Source organism: Hylobates moloch, unplaced genomic scaffold (genome assembly GCF_009828535.3).
Source record: "Hylobates moloch isolate HMO894 unplaced genomic scaffold, HMol_V3 SCAFFOLD_13, whole genome shotgun sequence".
Lineage (NCBI taxonomy): Eukaryota > Metazoa > Chordata > Mammalia > Primates > Hylobatidae > Hylobates > Hylobates moloch.
Window position 1 is genome coordinate 25,445,720 of NW_026652288.1, and position 15,090 is coordinate 25,460,809.

The 15,090-nt window shown below is 36.6% G+C and overlaps 1 protein-coding gene across 3 annotated transcripts in view; it reads right to left on the reverse strand.

The window, feature by feature from the left end:
* ASXL2 (ASXL transcriptional regulator 2) overlaps positions 1-15,090 on the reverse strand; it is a 151,905-nt gene that overhangs the window by 24,699 nt on the left and 112,116 nt on the right. For all 3 annotated transcript variants that reach the window (XM_032172451.2, XM_058427096.1, XM_058427097.1), the window contains 4 exons: positions 14,043-14,186; positions 5,953-6,116; positions 2,510-2,606; positions 39-144 (listed from right to left, as the gene is read on the reverse strand). In XM_032172451.2, coding sequence (XP_032028342.1) covers positions 39-144; positions 2,510-2,606; positions 5,953-6,116; positions 14,043-14,186 — 511 coding nt within the window. The remainder of the gene's footprint in view (positions 1-38; positions 145-2,509; positions 2,607-5,952; positions 6,117-14,042; positions 14,187-15,090) is intronic.

Genomic DNA, 15,090 nt, shown 5'->3' on the forward strand with positions numbered 1-15,090 from the left:
AATTAATATTTGGTTTATAGAACCTGTCCTAATATTACCTCTGCCCATAGTAGCTTTCAAAGAATTGTTCTTTCCATGGCTCCAGTTTTTTCTCCTTCTCAATCTCTTGTCGAATTCTCACCTGCATCTCAGGTGTAAACTCACCTGCAATGTACCCAAAAAAGGATATTCAATAGAAAAATGCTATTTGCAACACGTAACTATTTATAAATCATGAAAGACTCATGCAGGAATCAGAATACTATCATGTGAAAGTAACAGAAACTCCCCGAACCTCTTCACTGTAAAGGAGGACCTAAATGCCACTAGGTGAAATAAAAATATGTTTGCACACCACTCCAGGTAGCTTTCAGTACTCAGCTGAGGCTGACAGAGCCTTTTCTCTGGGCTTCCCTGTGGTACCTTCCTCACGCTCCAAGCATCACATTCCATACAGATTTATTTTTTCTCTTACCTAGAACTTCCAATTTATCTTCCACTAAAAGAAAAAGTGATGTGCTTTCAATAAACTGTGCCACTGGGCATTTTTACTATTTTAAAGATCCGTTTCTCCAAGGCAACTTAATTTTAGGCTTTTTACCTCTAACTGCATAAATAAAAGCTATGGCCCTAGCATTCGAGATTCCAGTAGAAAGGTAGGGAGTTATTCTGGAGTTGTCAGTTTTCTAATTGTTCCACAAATTGTACGAGGCTAATGCTCTAGCAAGAAGATACTCAACATGCCAAAGACCCAGCTGCTCTGAATATGCCATTTATTTGCATATACTACCAACCACCTCAATCCTTCCCACTCCATCAGCAGAGAACAGTGAATGTGCTTGGTAGGCCATCTTCAAACTTGTGGCTCAGATAGGCTGCTCCCTTTTATACTCTAATACCCAGGACATCAAGGAATAAGAGGTAGAAATGGCAGAATTTGAAGTTTAAGACCTCCTGGGGGTGAGAAGAAGGAGAGGAAAAGTGTTAGAGGACCGTGGACATCACAGTCGTGGGCAAAGGATTGGGAAAAGAGGGATTTGGCTGTCAGAATCCAACCCAGAACTCCTGCTGTTGAGTCTACTGTGTATCTGAAAATGAGGAATAAAATGTACTGAACTCTGTTCACATATATACAGTGTTCCAAGTTGTTGTTCATAAAATATGATCACATTGACTATAGGTACAGCAGTCACTTACTTGCATGTTAAAAAAAAAAAGTAACACTTATAATAATAATCGCAGTTATCATTGCTGACAGTACCTAGTTACAAAGAAGTGGGGGCTGAGGAAGTAAATCCTTTACCAATTTATTCTTAAAGAAAGGTACCGGTAGAACTGGTATGTTTTAATCTTTCTGGGAAAAAAAAAAAGGAAAGAGAAAGGACCAAAGTAATCAGAGCAAGAGATCCCTTCTACACAGAATTTCTTCTAAAAGAAGAGGATGGGAAAAGCCAACAATTTCAAGAAACAATCTAGATTATATATTAGCTGTTCACTTAACTCTAACTGGTAGGGATCTGACAGAAAATAAACAATGAATAGCATTCCTAATGTGTTCCTTACAAAAGTATATATTTTAAAGTCTCTCACAGTTGTTTTAGGCTATTCTTTGGTATACGACTTTTCAAGTGCTATTTTTTATTCCACGTATACTGAAAAACAGATGTAATAAAAATAATTCAGCCAGTGGTTTTACTTATGTCTGCATATTAGAATCATTTGGGAAAACTTTGAAACAAACAAACAACCAAAACTAACAAAGCTCTGACACTAACCCAGAGCAATAAAAACAAAATCATTGACACTGGTGTCTGCACATCAGTATTTTTAAAAACACCACAGGTGTTTTTCAGCTGTAGAGGTGAAGAACTGCTAGTACTGACAGATACTATATGCAGTGCCCACACACAATCAGTCATTAGAAGCATGGCACACATGGCAGACCAGTGATCATAGTCAGTAATTCTCGGTCATGATCCATACTTACTACAATGTTCTGACTGCCAATTAACTGTCCATTTCAAATGGCTGAATTTTATATTATATGAAATATACCTTAATGAAGTGATCTTTTAAAAAGCTCTCACTGATTGCTTTTACTGTTAGTTTTATTGAAGCTAGGCAGTAATAAACAGATTATCTCACTGCTTACCAAACTGGGATGCAGAGCACCATAAAGTGACTAATTCTATACTTTTATTAGGGAGCCTAATACAATTTCAATTCCTAGGCATTAATGTAGAATTGCTGAATCAGAATCTTTAGGAGCAGGGCCCAAAAATCTGTATTTTTTAATTTCTTGGAAGCTTTATATCACTAAAGAAACATATTGCTGGACTCCATCTGGTGTTAACCTGGTAACATAGGCTCTAGATAAAAGTCTAACAACGTGTTCCACACATGATAGTTAATTCTATCATATGGAAACATCCTGTCCTTTACCTTCCAAAACTGCTTAATTACCTGATGAGGAAGAGAGGTGCTCCGAGTGCACACATCACCTGGGAGACACATTAAGTAGAGCACTTACCTTCTGAGAGTCTTTCCTTCCAGCCTTGGGCTGCTGAAGTGAAGAATTCATTGTTAAGGGCTGAGCCATTTAACTTCATTAAACCATCTGGACCAACCTGGGTCAAAGAATAAGCCAAGGAAAGCTTACAAAGAAAGTGAAAGGTATCATGTGGTATTTGACTTTCCTTTCATTTTATAAAAGAATGTATATATATTTATTTTAATAGAAATATAACTGTCTCATACTATGTGCTTATCCAACTCTGTTATTTAATGTAGTATCACTTTGTTCTAAAATATTGCTTTCCTATTTACCTCTCCTCACTCCTTTCTCTCCATTCACATCCATTCCCTAATAATTAAAAATCTACTCACAGAACCACACATATAGTGCTGGAACAACTTGCTATCCACCCAGTAGAAAATAAAGCTGAATCCCAGATTCAGATAATGACAAAAAAAAAAAAAAAAAAAAAAAAAAAGAAGGATGGACTAAAAATCTAAATGTAAATTTTAAGTCAAAAACAGTTTTTTGAAGAAAATTAAGAAAATGATTTGGACATCCTTGAGATTGAGGAACTCTTCTTAACCCACTTTACTTTCCACATCTATGTGGGTCGACATCATTTCCCCCTGGCTCTACAGCAGAAATTGGTAAACTTTCTGTAAAGGGCTAGACCACAAATACTTTAACTTTGCAGGCCATATGGCTTGATTTCAGCTACTTAACTCCGCCACTGTAGCACAAAAGTAGTTACCGACAATACGAAAACTAACAGGAGTGGCTTTAAGCCAATAAAACTTTATTAATTAGGCAGTCAGCTGGAAATTGCCTAGTGGGCTGTAGTTTGCTGACTGCTGATTCATACTCTAGAGAACTGGTACAAGGGTAATGGTGTTCCTATAAGAGCAGTTTATCCAGTCTCTACTTGAGTATTAACAGCGATAAGCAAGTTACTCCACCAGAAGCCAATCTACTCTGCAGTTTAATCCTCCAACTGTGAAAAAGTTTTTTAACCCCAAATCTGCTTTCTGTATAACAAAATGTACCTCTTCCATATCATGGGCCTTCAAATATATTGAAGGAGAGGTGTTTTGATCCAAACCTATGTTTTTCTCTGGTCTAAATATTTTTCTACTCATTGACTGGATACTCCACACAGTCAAGTACGGCTTCCAACTTTTCATTCTTTAAACACTCTAAATTTCATCTGACAGTAGTCTGTATTTCACTTAATCGAAATTCTATATTCTCTACACATAAGGACAATGTTATTCAGATTACTGTGGGCTCCAACCATGTTAACAACTGAAAAAGACTAGCCAAGTAACCTCCTATTAAGAATACCCCGGCTGGGCGTGGTGGCTCACATCTGTAATCCCAGCACTTTGGGAGGCTGAGGCAGGTGGATCACGAGGTCAGGAGATCGAAAGCACCCTGGCTAACATGGTGAAACCCCGTCTCTACTAAAAATACAAAAAAAACAAAAAACAAAAAACAAAAAACACACACACATACAAAAACTAGCTGGGCGTGGTGGCACACTCCTGTAATCCCAGCCACTAAGGAGGCTGAGGCAGGAGAATTGCTTGAACCCAGGAGGCGGAGGTTGCAGTGAGCCGAGATCGAGCCAATGCACTCCAGCTTGGGTGACAGAGCAAGACTCCATCTCAAAAAAAAAAAAAAAAAAAAAAAAAGAATACCCCCCAGGATTGCACTCTATGGGAAAATGGACTAGATAACCTCTAAGATCCTTTTTAATTCTAAAATTGTATGTGGCAATCCTCCAGATTTAGAACTTGACAAAGGACATCAGTCAAAAGATAGTTCTGAGGAACCAGCATTAGAGAATTCCATAAACAGGCCCTCAGTTACATCCTGTACTAGTATTCCCAGCCTAACAACCCTGAGTCTTTAAAAAAAAAAAAAAAAAAAAGATGAGAGCACTCTCCAAGAGGTTCTCTTAAAACTGCTGAAACTTCAGTCTCCTAACTTGTTCTAACCAAGAACTGGCATCCTCAAAGCTATAATTTCTCCAAGAGTTATGTAGGGAGAGCAGTCACCAAGAAGGACCGGTTTTACTTCTTTGTCCCCACTGCTGTAAGAATACCTCATTTATTTGGGCTCTCTGGACAATGGACTCTGAACTACTTTGACATGTTCTGATTCATAACACTATGAAATTGGTATCAATGCAGTCTAGTAGAAAGATATTTTCAGAATTAGAAAGATTTAGTTTTATTTCAATAAGTCAATTAGCTAATAATGAATTCTGTAGCTTACTCATTCTGTTATCCTCTTACTATGAACAAGAGAGTATAACTAGTTCTTTTACTGTGTAAACTAAGGAAAACATCTCCCTCTCATCATTTTAATAAACATTCTTAAAGGTTGGGGGTTGGGGAAACCTATCGCATTACTTAGAACACAGTTGAGATTTTTAAAAATCTCAGAAGTGAAGAAAGCTTAAAAAATTGTAATTGTTCTATCTTCCCTTTACAGAGGGAGGAAACAGAAGATCAGAGGGGGAGTGACTTGGTACACTGTTTTCCTTGATGGAAGCCAAAGTCTCAGACCTTTACTTTATTCCCGACCAAGGTAAATCACTAAAGCTCTCTGGTCCCTGCCTTGATGCTTGCCAAACCTTTGGCATTTCTTTTTGCTACTTTTGTTTTTTAAGTATAACTTACATTGGGTTTTAAGTTCTTTATTATGAAAGTAATAAATGTTTCTCTTAGAAAAATGTAACAAAAGAATGCAAACTGCAAACATTCTCAAGTCCACCACTGTTCATATCATGTTGTATTGCCTTTCCAGATGTATTTATCTAGACCCATGTTTTTGGCTTATTCCTGACATTTCCCACTCCACTGAGGCACTGGCCCACATCCTGTTGATACTGGACCAAGACAACTCTTCCTCCTGAAGTTTATGTATTTTTTTTTTTTTTTTTTTTTTTTTTTGAGATGGAGTTTCACTCTGTCACTCAGGCTGGTGTCCAGTGGCACCATCTTGGCTCACTGCAATCTCCGCCTCCCAGGTTCAAGTGATTCTCCTGGCTCAGCCTCCCGAGTAGCTGGGATTACAGGCGCCCGCCACCACGCGTGGCTAATTTTTGTATTTTTAGTAGAGATGGGGTTTTGCCATGTTGGCCAGGCTGGTCTTGAACTCCTGACCTCAGGTGATTCGCCCTCTTTGGCCGCCCAAAGTGCTGGGATTACAGGTGTGAGCCACCATGCCTGGCCTCCTCCTCAACTTCATTCTATGGATGCCTACATCCTAATACAGTCAAAATAATTCTGTAATCTTGAAATTCTGGTAGGAGAATTTTTTTTCTAAGCCTTAAAAAGCCCGCCTATTAAGAAACTTATGTAAAAATATTCTTCTCAGTACCATTAATACCACTTTACAAGTATACATAAACAGCTATTTTTAAAATCTTAAGGAGTTCAGTGACACACCTGTCGATCTACCTCTGGGAGTAGTAAAAGCAGTCGTTGCTGGCAATCTCCAGGAAGGACTGAAAATGTGTGCTTGTTGATCAGTGCTCGTAGATTTGTATTAACCAGAATGGAGTCCGGTGTCTCAACGTCAATGTCGGCACATTTAGTTCTTTTCATCTGTCCTACAAAAACGGAAAAGAATCGTTTGGGCCTCCCTCACAAGTCCTGTTTCTATATAAACTGTAGCTTTCTGTGCAGTATAAAAAAATCCACAATTGTAAGCATTTAAATGTCACACTATGAAGAAGGTAACACTTAAGATCTTAGGATTTTCTTCTAAGACTAACAAAACAAGTTTTGTTCATTTGTAGAGGATAATACAATGTATCTTCTCTGCATAAATAGAACAAAGTCTGTAAAAATGGGTCTTCTACCATATTAAAACTGCATTTTATGTTTGAGACTAGATTATTTCCCCCTAAAAACTGAGAAAGTTTATGATAAATGATACGAAGAATGTCTAAGAAAGAAAACCCAAATCTACAAATCATACTGACATCCTTTGCCTCTTCTCATGACATTTTTTTTCACTGATTTTAATTTGCATTGGCTAAAAATGTTATGATTTAATAGCCTAGCAGTTTCAGGAAATCTGTCCACAACCAGAAGGTTACAATCTTTCAAAAAACTGAGTACCCAAAGATTAAAATGTAAATAAAAATTTATATATATATATATATATATATGAAAGACCAACCTGGAAAAAATATTTGGAAGCCATGACAAAAGGTTGCTATTCTTCATATGAAAACTGCAATTACAAATCAGTAAGAAAAAGACAAATACCACCAAGAGAAAAATAAGCAAAGGAAATTAAAAGGTAATTCAGTTCACTAACCTTAAGTAGATGCTAAGATATTAATATTTTTTAAAATGCAAATTAAACCAATGAACATATTTGTCTATGAAAATGGCAAAGTATTGTAATATGGTAATGGGAATATGCAGGGGGAAAAAGCAAAAAGCACTTTCAAATACTGCTGATGAGGCTGAATCACCATAATCTTACAAAAGAAAATCTGACAATATCTAGCAAAATGTTAATATACATAAAACCACAGGACCCAGAAATTCTACATTTTGAATTACTTTCACAAAGCTATACAACCTTTGATGTGGGTACACCCTCTGCCTCCTGGCAGAAGCACAAACAAAAACAAAGAATTTCCCTCAAATTAATCCCACTGGATTCCTACAAATTAAAATCTGGCATTACTACTTCAGAAAGATTACCTAACCAATGAGAAGTTATGCCACTACAAGACAGAATCATTAGAAACTAGAAATAACAGATGGAGACCTAGAAGTACTGAAGCTATCAGATATACAGAATACAGAATTGCTATGTACAAAATGTTTAAGGAAATAAAGAATGTAATTACAAAAATAAGGACAAAATAATTAGGAATTAATAGTCTTAAGAAAATGCGACATCTAGAAATGTAGAATAAAAATTGATGAAATTGATTAAACAGTAGTTTCACAATATTAAAGAGGGTCTACACTATATAGCCAAACAATTTACCCTCAATTTACCCAATTTATACTCTCAGAATATGAGAGAGAAGATAAAATATTTTTAGAGGTTTAGCAAAAACATAAATGACAGAATGAGAGGGTCTAACAAATACCCGACTGAAGATCAAGAATGAGAAAATGAAGAGAATGGAAAAAAGGCAATATTCAAAGAACTGACAGTTGTACATTTACAGCAACTGATGAAAACTACAAACCTAAAGCTCTAGAAGTGGAACATATTCCAAAGAGGACAGAAAGAAATTCACGCATAGACCCAGCATAGTAAAAGTGTTTATCAAAGACAAAGAGAATAGCTTGAAAGCATCCACGAGGAAGGGAACGATCACAAAAAGGAATGTAAGAGGCTGGGCACGGTGGCTCATGCCTGTAATACCAGCACTCTGGGAGGCCGAGGCGGGCAGATCACAAGGTCAGGAGATCGAGACCATCCTGGCTAACACGGTGAAACACCATCTCTACTAAAAATAGAAAAATCAGCTGGGCATGGTGGTGCGCGCCTGTAGTCCCAGCTACTCGGGAGGCTGAGGCAGGAGAATGGCGTGCACCTGGGAGGCAGAGCTTGCAGTGAGCCGAGATCGCACCATTGCACTCCAGCCTGGGTGACAGAGCCAGACTCTGTCTCAAAAAAAAAAAAAAGGAATGAAAGAACAGCAGTAAACTTCTTAACAAAATGGAATTTGGAATAAGGTAGATAATATCTGTAAAATGCTGAGAGAAAATAATCACTAATCTATAAAGGCATGTCCACCAAACTATCCTTCAAAAATGAACATGAAAGGACATTTATAAACAAAAACCGAAGGCGTTCACTACTCAGAAACCTGATATAAATACAGTTCTTATTGTACTTCAGGAAAGAAAATCATTGCAGAATGGGTTGAAATACAATACAGAAAGGTAAACATGTAGATAAATATATGTCCACATTGTTTATATAAAATAATAGTATTCTAGTGTCTGATTTGTGAGGTTAAAAACAAAATACAAAAAAAAAGACAATAATATTTATTTAAGTCCAGATAGAAAAGATTAGCACTGAATTGTTGTATTTCCACTGTTCTGGAGGAAAATCAAGATGGTTACTTTTAAGAATTAAAGACATATCACATGTAACTAAAAAATACATAGAACTATGATATATCAATTTTTTAAAAGTGTGGTACCATTTAAGGAATCACTAACCACTAAAAGAGAAATTGAGTGCATACCAAACTCAGTAGAGAGAAAAAAAAGGCTACAAGAGAATTAATATGAACATACCAAAAAAAAAAAAAAAAAAAATCAGTAAAGCCAAAAAACCTTTTCAGAAGTTTAAAAGAAGAGTAAGAAAGAGGCTGGGAGTGGTGGCCCATGCCTGTAATCCCAGCACTTTGGGAGGCCAAGGAAAGGCGAACAACTTGAGGGCAGGAGCTCAAGACCAGCCTGGCCAACATGGTGAAACCCCATTTCTACTAAAAGTAAAAAATTAGCCGGGCATGGTGGCAGGTCCTTGTAATCCCAGCTACTCAGGAGGCTGAGGCAGAAGAATCACTTGAACCTGGGAGGCAGAGGTTGCAGTGACCCGAGATTGCGCCACTGCACTCCAGCCTGGGTGACAGAGCGAGACTCTTTCTCGAAAAAAAAAAAAAAGAATAAGAAAGGAAACAAGAAACATAGCAATAGGATAAAAAACTATGACTGAGAAACAAGTCCAAATATTAACAAACACAGTAAATGTAAATAAATAAAACTCATCAAATGAGAGCTTGTCATTGGGTTGAAACTAAAACAAAGAAATTTCAGCTAGTTATATGCTATTTAGAGAGAGATTATGTAAAGCACAAGGACACAGAAATGAAGTTATACACCAGGCAAAAAATAACCATAGGGGAGCTGGTATACATTTATTAACATCGAATGAGATACTTTTAGTAAAAAGACTTGATGATCGATAAGGTAAATAAATATTCAATCCATCAGAAAGATTTTAAACATGAAAACATGTAATATAAAATAACTTCAAAACATGTGAAATAAAAACTGAAAGAACAGGGAGAACTGGACAAACCCCCCATTTGGATAGGAGATTTCAACACATCTCTCTCAATTATTAATAAATCAAGCAAACCAGAAGCAGCTATCATTCACTAAAAAAGCTGATTTCAGGCTGGGCGCAGTGGCTCAGGCCTGTAATCCCAGCTCAGCACTTTGGGAGGCTGAGGCGGGCAGTATCACGAGGTCAGGAGTTGGAGACCAGCCTGACCAACATGGTGAAACGCTGTCTCTACTAAAAATACAAAAATTAGCCAGGAGTCTTGACGTGCGCCTGTAATCCCAGCTACTCAGGAGGCTAAGGCAGGAGAATCGCTTGAACCTGGGAGGCAGAGGTTGCAGTGAGCCAAGATCATACCACTGCACTCCAGCCTGGGTGAAAGAGCAAGACTCCATGTAAAAAAAAAAAAAAAAAAAAAGCTGATTTCAGATTAACAAGGTTGATCTAACAAGCCCAGAACTCTGTGTTGAACAACTAGAGTATATTTATAAAATTCAGTATCATTAGGTCAAAAAAAGGAGGTCTCAGTAAATTTTGAGTAATAGTTGTGCAGTAAGAGCAACAACAGCAGCAGCAACTTATATAGGGCTTCCTAAGTGCCAGACACTGTTCTAAGCATTTACATATATTCACTCATTTATTTTTCACACAACCCTATGAAGTAGGTTAACTATTACCACCCCATTTCACAGATGAAGAAAGTGAGGCCCAGATATAACTTGCCCAAATCACATTGTTAAGTTAGTGTAGGAATTTAATTCCTACACAGGCGATTTGATTTTAAAGTCTGTTGTTCATCAATATGCCACATAGGCATAAGCATCACACAGTCCATGATACCTGACCAGAGGCTTCATAACAAAAAGATAAACAAAAATCCCTACATATTTGGAAATTAACAACAACAAACCAAAAAAACTTCAAAATAACTCCTGGGACAAAGAATAAATTACAATAAAATTTTAAATCTTTTCAAAGTGAATAATAAAAACAGTGTCTAAGAGGTAAATGTTATCTATAAATTCAAATAGTACCTAAAGATACAAAGTAAAAACAAAGGTTTCTACATTCAAACCCAACCTTCCTGCCAGAAATGACATTTTAAATTGGATAACATGAAATCACAATGTACATGTTAATCATACTTGGTTTTTAATTTCACTAAATATCTTGAACATTTTTCAAATTATCACCTACAAATTCATCTTCTTTCTTTTAAAAAAAGCTGCATCACATTCCAATGTATACACCAGGGGTGTCCAATTTTCTGGCTTCCATGGGCCACATTGGAAGAAGAACTGTTGTGGGCCACACATAAAATACACTAACACTAACTAATGAGCTATAACAAAAAGGCAAATAAATAAAAATCACCAAAAAAAAATCTCATAATGTTTTAAGAAAGTTTATAAATTTGTGTTGAGCAGCATTCAAAGCCATCCTGGGCCACATGCAGCCTGTGGTGGGTTGGGCAAACTTGCTATATACCATGATTAATTTAAATGGAATACCACTGATGATAAAGGTAGGTGGCTACCAGTTTTTTAATATAAACAATGTTTGTATTAATATAAACAATGTTGCAATGCCTCTATAAACTTTTGAGAAGCAACAGCTTTGTTTGCTTTTCCCATATAATTAATGGAATTGGACTGTCAGCCTTCCTTGAAAAATTTTTACTATTTATGCATTCATTGTACCTGCACATTGCAGTCAAACTTCAGTTAAAATGTTCACTTCTTAAAAGACTGGGAAGTAGTTGTGAATTATTTTCTACTACTGATTGAACTGTGTACCTTGAAGATACTTTTGTGCCTCAAAGTGGTCAGTTTAAGTCCTCTAATTTTAGTAAAGATGACTTACCCAAGTTTTTTCAATTTAGGTTGCCTTAATCTATTATATTATACTTGAAATCTGAGGTATGTTTATTCTTCTGACTGAATCTGGGATGTAAAAATATTTATTATCAATTTTACTGAAGTTAATAAAAATGATACCAATGTCAGCTAGAAAGTATTTTATATAAATTAGCTAATTTAGTTTTATCATTCATGTTTTACACAACTTCTTCCATGTGTTTTGAAAATAGTCATTGTGTGGCTGGGCACGGTGGCTCCTGCCTGTAATCCCAGCACTTTGGGAGGCCGAGGCGGGCAGATCACGAGGTCAGGAGATCAAGACCATCCTGGCTAACGCAGTGAAACGCCGTCTCTACTGAAAACACACAAAAATTAGTCAGGCGTGCTGGCGGGCGCCTGTAGTCCCAGCTACTCGGGAGGCTGAGGCAGGAGAATGGCGTGAACCTGGGAGGCAGAGCTTGCAGTGAGCCGAGATCACGCCACTGCATTCCCTGGGCAACAGAGCGTGACTCCATCTCAAAAAAAAAAAAAAAAAAGAAAAGAAAATAGTCATTGTGGCTATGTTACAAAAATTTCCACACTATTTCCCTTAATGCTCATTCGCTTGAAAGAAGATGGACTTTTGCTTATTTCTCGGCCATTAGGTCAAACTTAAATAAACAGAAATGGTGCTTTCTTTTTTTATGGTTAATTTTTCCTAGTTTTCCATGAAAGTTAAAAATTCCTGGTCCATAATTTGTCAATTTTGTACCTCTACATTTCTTTTGCAATTTACTAAAATTTTCAATTTTAACTGATTTTAAGTAGAATATGGGCTCCATGAGGAAGAAATATTGCTCTGTTCATCATCATAGCCCTAGGACTCTAAATCTGTGTTTGGCTTATTAGCATTTCTTCTATAGATATTTAATAAATATTTTTATTCTTAGCAGTGAAACTAATGATCAAAGGGCACATTCGGTTTAAATATGTGATATACTACATTAAGAAAAATGTACAATCCCCTCTAGAATCAAACTAAGGTTTTTTGATTTTCTTTTTACAAAGCATTGTTTAAATTAAATTATTGTTAATTCTCTTCTCACACGTAATAGTTTAGATCAGTCTGGAATATGTAAATGAATAAAGAATAAATTTCCCTCAGAATGTGTCAGCACTGCTGCACTTTTAGTTTCCATGTTGCTGCTAAGGATGTCTGTACTCCCAATTCTTGAATCTTCCTATGTGAAGTATTTTTCTTCTTTCTGGAGGCTTTTTGTTACCTTTTCATGACCCTATATGTTTTGAGATCTTTAAAAAAAAACATGCCTTGGCATAGGTTTCTTTTCACTCATATTTCTTAATGCCTGTTACACACTTTTAATCTGGAATTCTGTGGCTTTTTATTCTAAATAATGTTCTTATATTGTTTTTTATCACACTCTGTTCTTCCTTTCTGATAGTCCTACTATGTGAGACATTGTACAACCTAGATTGGTGCTCCAAGTTTCTTACTTTTTCTCTCCTACTGAACCTCTTTTTCACTTTGACAGATTTTTCTAAGAAATTTCTTCAACTTTACTGAAACGTTATCAAGGTGATCTCTGCTTAGCTGGGAACCTATACATTTGCCTGCAGACTTTTTTCTAAGACTATTCAATGTCTTTAGGTACCAATCCACCAATGTCAAGCTGCAACATGATGGGAGGAAGAAGGAAGTAGTGGTGTTAGAAATATGCCTTGTTAGTAGCATTTTGAAAACCAAGGAGGAGAACTCCTATTCAGTATTTACATTTTACTTGATTTTCCAGATTTCAGTACAGTGCCTCCTCATCTGACCCCAGCTATGTTTGATATCCCTGAATTTGGAGTTTCTCTGGTTCAAATTTCACCTCAAAATAAACCACCTGTCTCCTGCTGGGGTAAGGCATCAAACTGCTTCTTACTAACTTTCAAACAAAATTCCCCCCTTCTCTTCTGTAATACATCATATCTTCAATTCTTCAGCCTTCCTGGTGTTCTGCAGCCTTATGTGGCTGGTTTATCCCTGGCAACTGCTCTTCAGCTCAGCGAAAAATTCTATCCAGTTTTCAACTCTCAAAATTTGCTGACACCTCTTGCCCAGCTGTGGTCTCCTTGTTTTCTTCGCCTGTATGGATTTGATCTTTTGTATTTCCATATTATCATTTCAGTGGGATTTCAAAAGGAACAGAGAGAAGAAATTTCAGTCTGTCATATATATTTAATTATAAGCCCTTCTTTCTTTACACAGAAATAAAACATGAATAATGCTGGACAAAGCAACCTGTTGGCAGAAAGGGAAATAAACCACAAAATGACTGATAATAGATCTTTCTCTGAAATAAAATTTGTTAAGAGGAAGACAGGAAGAACATGAATAGTCAAGAGCTCAAAGGTAAACAGGGGATAGCAGAAGAAAGACATACTAAATCAATTCTGTTCCTGTTACTTTTAATTTCTTAACAGTAATTATGTTAGCAACAACAAAACTTATGTCTAATCTTTGCTATGTAACTCAAATCTAAGTTATAAGTACCTAAGCCAGTAGCTGATGAATTTCAAACATGCAGCTGATAAATCATGGCAATAAATACTGAAGTCTTTGTAAGCAAACTTACTGGTATGGAGTCTCTCAGATCTCTGGAATGACTTCTTCCCCAAGCCTAGTAAAGTATTTTCCACTTTAACTGAGGAAGAAAAGCTGGAGTTTGAGTTTTGAGGGCTGCTTGTCTGTCCATCAGATTGCTTTCCTTCCCATGTTGCTAGGAGAAAAAAATACGTAAAGACTGGCAGCACTGAGATTATAGACAGAATCAATTAATCAATCATTCAACATTCACTAAATGAAGTTATGTATGAGGCAATGTGACCCTCCCTAATGTGTTTTGAGTTTGAAAATTAAAATCAAAGAGTAAAATAAAACCCTGTTTTTCCTCCCAGCATACTATTTGCTTCTAGTGGTAAATTTCCTTTCTCATAAAAATGCAGTTCTGTAAGATTCAGATTGAGTCTGGCAGGCCCATAGAATCAGCTTATGGTATCAAACTGAATTATGTAATACAATACAGAGTCTGTGTCTAGAAAGTTTAGAGTAGAAACAAACAAGCAACCACAACAAAAGATTCAAAGGCCCTACAGACATGTCCAAAAGAAACTCAAAGGTTTTATGTATTCTTAGGAAAATCTGTTATTTTTACAGAAAACTGGCTAAGAGTTTAGTTTGAGCCTCTTGGAAACATCAGATTTTAAGGTTGCTGATTACAGGTTTCCAAACATTTATTAGATTAGACCATCTTGAAAGTCGGTCATTTATTTCCTTCTTATATGCAAATCCCAGTGCTAACATTTTTTTTGGAAACAGTGTCTCACTGTGTCATCCAGGCTGCAGTGCAGTGGTGAGATCAGGGCTAATGGCAGTCTTGACTTCCAGAGCTCAACCAATCTCCTACCTCAGCTTCCTGAGTGGCTGGGGCTACAGGTGTGCACCACATCTGGCTAATTTTGTGTGTTGTTGTTGAGACAGGGTCTCACTATTTTGCCCAGGCTGGTCTTGAACTCCTGGGCTCTGAGTTATTTTTTAATAACTGCATGATTATTTTGCATACAACTTTTCCCATTTATCCTGGAAGGATTTATATTGATGTTTTGGCAGTACAAGGATTGTGT